The 6630-nt window shown below is 62.4% G+C and overlaps 1 protein-coding gene across 2 annotated transcripts in view; it reads right to left on the bottom strand.

Moving 5' to 3' along the window:
* Positions 1-3964: 3964 nt before the first annotated feature.
* The window catches only part of MUC3A (mucin 3A, cell surface associated), a 6394-nt gene continuing 3728 nt past the window's right edge, over positions 3965-6630 (bottom strand). The window contains exons 5-8 of one of the 2 annotated variants that reach the window (XM_044426802.1): positions 6481-6543; positions 6242-6404; positions 5875-5998; positions 3965-4625 (exon numbers count right to left, since the gene is read on the bottom strand). In XM_044426802.1, coding sequence (XP_044282737.1) covers positions 5960-5998; positions 6242-6404; positions 6481-6543 — 265 coding nt within the window. In that variant the 3' untranslated portion in view covers positions 3965-4625; positions 5875-5959. The remainder of the gene's footprint in view (positions 4626-5874; positions 5999-6241; positions 6405-6480; positions 6544-6630) is intronic. The other variant, XM_044426803.1, reaches the window with a different exon arrangement.

The following is a 6630-nucleotide window of genomic DNA, read 5'->3' as shown; positions in this document are numbered from 1 at the left end:
GCTTGCATGGGGGTCGCTGTCGCCACGGCCACCTGACCGGGAAGCCCAGGAGGCCGTGCTGGGGGAGAGGCAGCGCTCTGTGGAAGAGTGTTTTTCCCGAGGCCCCAGAAGCCAAGCTGACACATCGGCGTAGGGCCGACGTCCACAACCACCAAGGCGGCTTTCCCAAAATGCCGCCGTGCCGTTGCAGGGCCGGCTGGCCGGGCGCAGCGGAGAGGCCTCGAGGCGGACGAGGAAGCGGAAGTGATGCTTCCGTTTCCATTGCCTCAGAACAGTCGCGCTGGAAGGGGCCAGCAGGCCCCCGGGTCCAAGCCCTGCTGGTGCAGGACACTTTCTGTTAGCCACCGGGAAATGTTTCGGGGCACGTGGGGCTACGCCTGAATCAGTGAAGCCTGGGCAGGGGGCTGCAGCCCCCGTGAGGGCCCTGTGGGGAGCTGGATGGCTGCTGCGCAGAGAGGAGGCTGGGCTGTGGCCTGAGGCCCGATCCAGCTGCCGGACTCTCCCGACAGGCTTGTGCTCGCTTGCTGGGAGGCCCCCCTGGCTGCCCCTTCACCGCACGCTCCGCCAGAGGGTGCTTGCCGGGGGGACTGGCGGGGCCCTCCCCACGGGACCCTCTCGGCAGCCGCTGGGGCACCAATCAGGATGGCCAGGGGCAGGTGCCTGCTCAGGGCTCCAGCCTCCCACAGGGGCTTACGGCAGAGGCCCGGAGGGAGCGGCCCGGCACCCCGCCGGGCCCCTCTGCCCGCGCGGCCCGTCCTGCCGGCCGTGAGCGCAGCGGTGGCCCTCGGCCCCCAGCGTGTGAGCCGGGGGCCCTCTGCCTGCGGAGCGGATCGGGGCCACCCCGCCAAGCCAGGCCTCTGCCAATGGGACTTCTGCCCCGTGTGCACCAAGCCCTCAGCAAAGCGCCCCGTTGCCCAATCTCGGAACGGCAGAAACGTTTTGCGTGACGAGCGTCGGCTTCGGCACTTCTGCAATCCTGGAAGAGGCACACGAGGCGAACACACGCTGCTGCTGGGAATTCTTGCTCACCGGGAAGAGGAGGAGGAGAGACCCGTGGCAGAGAGTGGAGAAGGGCACGGGAAAAGGGCGCAATGGCCTCGGGCTTTCCCAGAAGGCATGCATGGAAAGCCACCCCCTCGCAGGGCTCCTCTGGCACGGAGCAGCACAGCAGGCCCAGCGGTCTGGGGTGGAAAAGGCTCTTTGAAAAGACCGAGGGGCTGTCCCCGATTTTCACAGGGTTCTCTTTAGCATGGTATAGAATCATAGAATAGTAGAGTTGGAAGGGGCCAGTAAGGCCATCAGGTCCACCCCCCGCTGTTGCAGGACACCAGTTCACACCACCCCACTCAGAGGGCTGCCCAGGTTCTTTCTGAATGTCTCCAGTGTGGGGGAGCCCCCACCTCTCCAGGCAGCTGGTCCCACTGCCCTGTTGCTCTGACGGTGAGGAAGCTTTTCCTGATGTCCAGCCTGAATCTGGGTTGTTGCAGCCTGAATTGATTATTCAGTGTCCTGCACTCTGGCATCAGCAAGGAGAGATCTTGGCCTTCCTCTGTGACAGCCTCTGAGGTACTTATAGAGGGATTGGTGGGCATGTCGTGAGCGGAGCCGGCTGGTGCCGGAGGTCAGACTAGATGGCCCGGGAGACCCCTTCCGACTTGTTCTGTTTCTATGTTTCTATGATTCATGTCTCCCCTCAGCCTTCCCTTCTCAAGGCTGAACATGCCCAGTTCCCTCAGTCTCTCCTCACAGGGCAGCGTTTCCAAACCCTGGATCATTTTGTCACCCTCTGCGGGACCCTTTCTAATCGTTCTGCATCTTTCTGAAATCTTGGTGCCCAGAACTGGACACAGGATTCCAGGTGAAGTCTGACTAGTGAGGAGTATGGGGGAACGACTACTTCCCGTGATTTGGAAGTCATACTTCTGTTAATGCATCCCAAAAGAGCATTTGCCCTTTTGGCGGCCGCATCGCATTGTTGGCTCATGTTTAGCCTATTCCCCACAATTGCTCTGAGATCTTTTTCTTGTTCAGTCCTGTTGAGCCACGTTTTCCCCATCCTGTTTCGATGCCTTTGGTTTCTTTTTCCTGCGTGACTTGGCACTGGTCCCTGTTGAATCTCATTCTGCTGCTTTTAGCTCAATGTTCAAGTTTCTCAAGATTTCCCTGGAAGGCGTTATGCAAGTGTTCAGGAGAAAATGCAGCTGAAGATTAAAGCATTTTGTCCTGATGAACATATCGTAAAGATCAGTTACTTACTGCTCCGTCAGAAGGACACAAGGGGAATGACGGTATAGAATAAACCGCTGTCAATAAGGTCAGAGTTGTAAAGATAAGCCTGGAAGGGGACGTTTTAAGCGCTGATGTGGATCCAGGTGATAATGCACAAGAGTAACTGAAACTTCCTGCTGATTATGATTCCCCTTTGCTGGTAAGCGAGTCTTGCTTTTATTGAGGAATATTTTCTGCTATCGCATCTTCTGCCGCTCATCATTACGTCGGGTGTGTTGGAAGACTGGGAGGAGCTCATCCCAGCTGGTGCTGCCTGTCTCGGGGTCGGATATTGAACCGAGGGGGTTGTTTTTGTGCTCCACGCTGAGGTGAGTGGGGTGCAAAAGCAGCAAGTGAAGCCGACTCAAATGTCGCAGGGGAATTTGTCCGGGGTAAGAAATGAAGCAGGCGATTGACCGACTGACAGCATTTTGGGAAACCGAATGCCTGTCCGTTGCAGGCACATGGTTCAGGCACCTGCTCAGACGGTTGGCGTACGTGGCCTTCTCCAGATGGCCACGCAGAGAACGGATCGGTTATGTAACTGGAAGCAGAAGGTGGAGAAGCCACATTTCGCTGCCAAAACGGACCCGGAGCAGGCTGCCATCGTGACCATTTCAACATACAGAGACAAGCTGCACCAGGAGAAACACAGGGCTGAAATACCGCTCAAGTTACTCCCCCAAAGAACTGATTTGCATTGCTCAGTTTAATGGATGCTGAGCCAGAAGAATGGTGGACTGAAACCCACAGATGCTGTTCAAGAAGAAGCCAGAAGACCATTCCTGCAGCAACACGAAAGAAAAAGCTCCGATGGTGACAGAAGAGACACAGTTGCCAAGGGCAGGCAAGAAGCAGAAGCAAAAGGCGACAGAAAGAGGGATAGAATCCTGAATTCTGTCACTGTCACGCAGAGACAAAAAGAAACAAGAGAAACAGAGGAGGAAAAACAGCAGCCGGCTTCCCAAAGATCCAGGAAATCAAAGGGAGAGTCAAACCTAGATTGGGAAGGCTAAATGGCAAGCAAGGGAACACACTACCTGGCGGAGAAAAGGAAGAGAAGGTAGGGAGAATATACTGAAGAACTGTGCAGAAGAGATGGAAGGACGACAGGCTCCTTCAAAGAGGAACCCAGTGAGGAAGAGGCTGCGCTATTCGGAAGTGAAGTAAGAGCTGCTCTGAAAAGACTTGCGACAAAGCAACCCGAGCGCTGCCGTTCCACCCGAACTACTGCAAGCGACGGACAACGAATCAGTCCCGATCCTAAAGAACACGTGCCAACAAGCAGGGAAAAGAACACAAAGGCCCACGGACCGGAAATGTTCACTGCACACGCGGCTCCCCACGAAAGGAGGCGCCAAGGAGGGTTCTGCTGTCCCCCATGGGCAGAGCATGCTCAAAAGAGGTGCGGCAGAAAATACGACCCGACCCGGAGCGGGGAAGGCCCGACCTTCGCGCCGGATTCCGAAGCGGAAGCGAGCCAGAGGCGGAGGTTCGCTGGCCGCCGGAGCACACCAGCGAATTCCAGGCGAGGGTCGGTCTGCGCGTTGCCGACTTTGCCCGTGGGGCCACAAGGAGACGCACGTGGTCCGGAAAGAAACGGGGTGCTCGGCCCTCGATCGCCCTGCAGCTAGGTCAGAGCGCAGAGCAGCGGGGGCTCTAATCGACCACGCACAGCGACACACACTGCACATGCTCAGAGGTATCCTCGCCTTTATTCTTGGCACGGAGCTGAAGCCCGAGGCACTACGCAGGCAGAGCAAGGCCCAGGCAAAGCCCTCCCACAGCAGGGGCCCATGTCTGCGTCCGCGCTGGAAGGGGCCCCGTCAAGGGGTGGGCGGCCCCGGGGCTCGCGGGCCCCCCTTCCGAGAGCCGCAAGGCAAGAGTGGGCAGCGCTGGGAGGGCATGTTGCCGGGCCCCCCCCCCCAGCAGGCACAGGTCTGTGCAGGGAAGTGCCGAGGGCCGCCGGCACATCTGGTCCCTGTGTGGCCACCGGACTGGTGGGGGGGGCGTCCTGGGCTGAGGAGGGCTGGCTTGGCCTCCTCCCCGCCTGGCAGTCCGAGTGCGGCTTCCAGGACTCCAGAAGACCCTTCCCCAGTAGGGGGGACCTGGTTTAGTTGCAACCATGAATTCGAAGGGGGTTGGTCGAGTTCTTGCTGCCCACGCTCCTAGTCCTCAGGGCCGCGTGCCCCTCCAATAGCACAGGCTCCGATAGCCAGCGGCTGGGGAACAGGGTTGCGAGGGTGCCCGTGCTGGGTCCCGGTGTGCACAGAACGCTCCTTCCCCGTTTCTGCTGAGCCTCCTTTCCGGGACGTCCTCGGGGAACAGCGGGCGGGCGGTCATTTCCGGAGCTGCACCTGGGGGGAGCCGGAGCAGGAAAGAGGAGTGGGGAGAAGCGCCCTCAGCCGGTGCGGGGGGGGGGGGGCGGTTTCCCCAGCAGACACGGCCCCAAACCGCCCCCTGGCAGGCCCGGTCTGCAGCGGCCGTTCCCCTTCCCGCAGTTGTCTTCTGGAACAGCCCCAGGTCCCCCTTTCCCCCAAGCAGAAGGGGGCGCTGCCAGCCCTCTAGGCCCCCCTCCCCTCACAGAATCACAGGATAGCAGGTGGGGAGGAGCTGGGGGCCATCAGGAGCGGCCCCTGCTCAGTGCAGGACTCCAAGCCAAGCCACCCCCTCGGACGGCCGCCCCGCTGCCCCACGAGGGCCTCCAGCCCACGAGCTCCCCAGGCAGCTGGGCCAGTGCGTGGACATCGGGGAGTTTCTCCGGGTGTCCGGCTGGCATGTGGCTTCCCCTAACCCGAGCCCGCCACTCCATGCCCTGCGCTCTGCGGTGCCGGAGGAGAGCCGGGCCCTCCTCTTTGCGACAGCCCCTCGCGGACTCGCAGGGGGCTAGCGCGACCCCCCAGCCTTCCCTTCTCCGGGCTGAACATGCCCAGTTACTTTGACCCTCTCCTCCCAGGGCTCTGTCTCCAGTCACGCCCATCGCCCCCCCCCCCGAGCCCCTTCCAGCTCGTCTGCGTCTCTCTCAAACCGCGGTGCCCAGAACCAGGCCAGGACTCCTGGCGAGGCCAACTATGGTCAGCCTTCCAAGAGCGCTTTGAATCTGGTGTCTGTCTTCCAGGGTATTCGCTGTCCCACCAGAATTTGTGTCCTCTGCAAGGCTGGGCCTTGTTCCGTGCGCTTCCTCACCCAACCGGCAATGACTGTGTGGAAGAGCGGTGGGCCCAGGACTGGACCATCTGCTCCCCCCCCCCCCCGCCGTTTGAGAGGGTGCCGAGATGAGCACTCTTCGCTTCCGATTCGGCAGCCAGCGGCGGAGCCCCCTGGTCGCCGCTCCGTCCAGCCCGCCTGGGGCTGGCTCGCTTGTCGGGAGACCACGGGGCACCCGGTCAAAGCCAGAGGAGCCCGCGGCATTCCCACGGTCCCTCGCGGAAGTTACCCCATCAAAAGCTGGCTCCTCCTGCCTCCCCCCCCCCATTTCTCAAGGCTCCCCTGCCCAGTGCTCCCAGCAGAGGGCAGCCGGCCGGCCTGGGCCCCTCTGGCCCCACCTAAGAGCGCCACGAGCACAGCCCGGAGCCCCAGCAGCAGCCCACGCCCCCCGAGGCTTACCACGGCCAGGGCCACGGCCAGAGCAGCCGTGATGCTGAGCGGGAGGCCGATGCTCAGGCCCACCTTGCTGATGTGCACACTGCAGTCATCCCCCAGGAACCAGGAGGCCTCGGTGCTGGGGCAGCTGCCAAGGAAGAGCAGTCAGCTGTGGGGCACCTGCTGGACCACCTGCGACCCCCCCCCCACATGGCGACAGCCTCTCCCTCCCATCCCCAGAAGTTGGGGCAGATCCGGAAAGAGGGCACGGAGAGAGGCCAGGCCAAGCGCTGCCGCAGCCATGGCGGGACCCCAGTGCCTTCCGCGGAGCACGAGGCAGCAGCCCCGGCCAGCGGCGCTCGGTCCCCACGCCCCTGGCACGCACACTTACTAGCACTGCGGCCCCGAGATGGGGACCTGGCACTGGCCGTGCCGGCACAGCGGCGAATCCCAGCGGCCCTGCGCACACCGCGTGACGCACTCGTACCCGGCCTCGGTGGGGCGGCCGGAGAAGTGGGGGCCGAAGCCGGCGGGGACGGCCTGCTCGCAGATCTCTGGGGAGGGAAAGGAGCGGTCGGTGGGGCGGGCAAGGCGGCCAGGACGCCCCCCGGGGCTCGCCGGCAGACTCACCCTCGCTGTCGACCGCGATGCCCCCTTCGGAGGACCGGATGGACGAGGCGTCGAGGCACAGCGCTGCGGGGAGGGGAGGGGAGAGGCGGCGGCTCAGGCACTCGGCGGCGGCGCAGCCCGGGCCCGATCCGCCGGGCGGGGCCCCGCCGC

Source organism: Varanus komodoensis, unplaced genomic scaffold, assembly GCF_004798865.1.
Source record: "Varanus komodoensis strain SLA01 unplaced genomic scaffold, ASM479886v1 scaffold182, whole genome shotgun sequence".
Taxonomy (NCBI): domain Eukaryota; kingdom Metazoa; phylum Chordata; class Lepidosauria; order Squamata; family Varanidae; genus Varanus; species Varanus komodoensis.
This window is presented reverse-complemented; position numbering and strand designations above follow the sequence as displayed.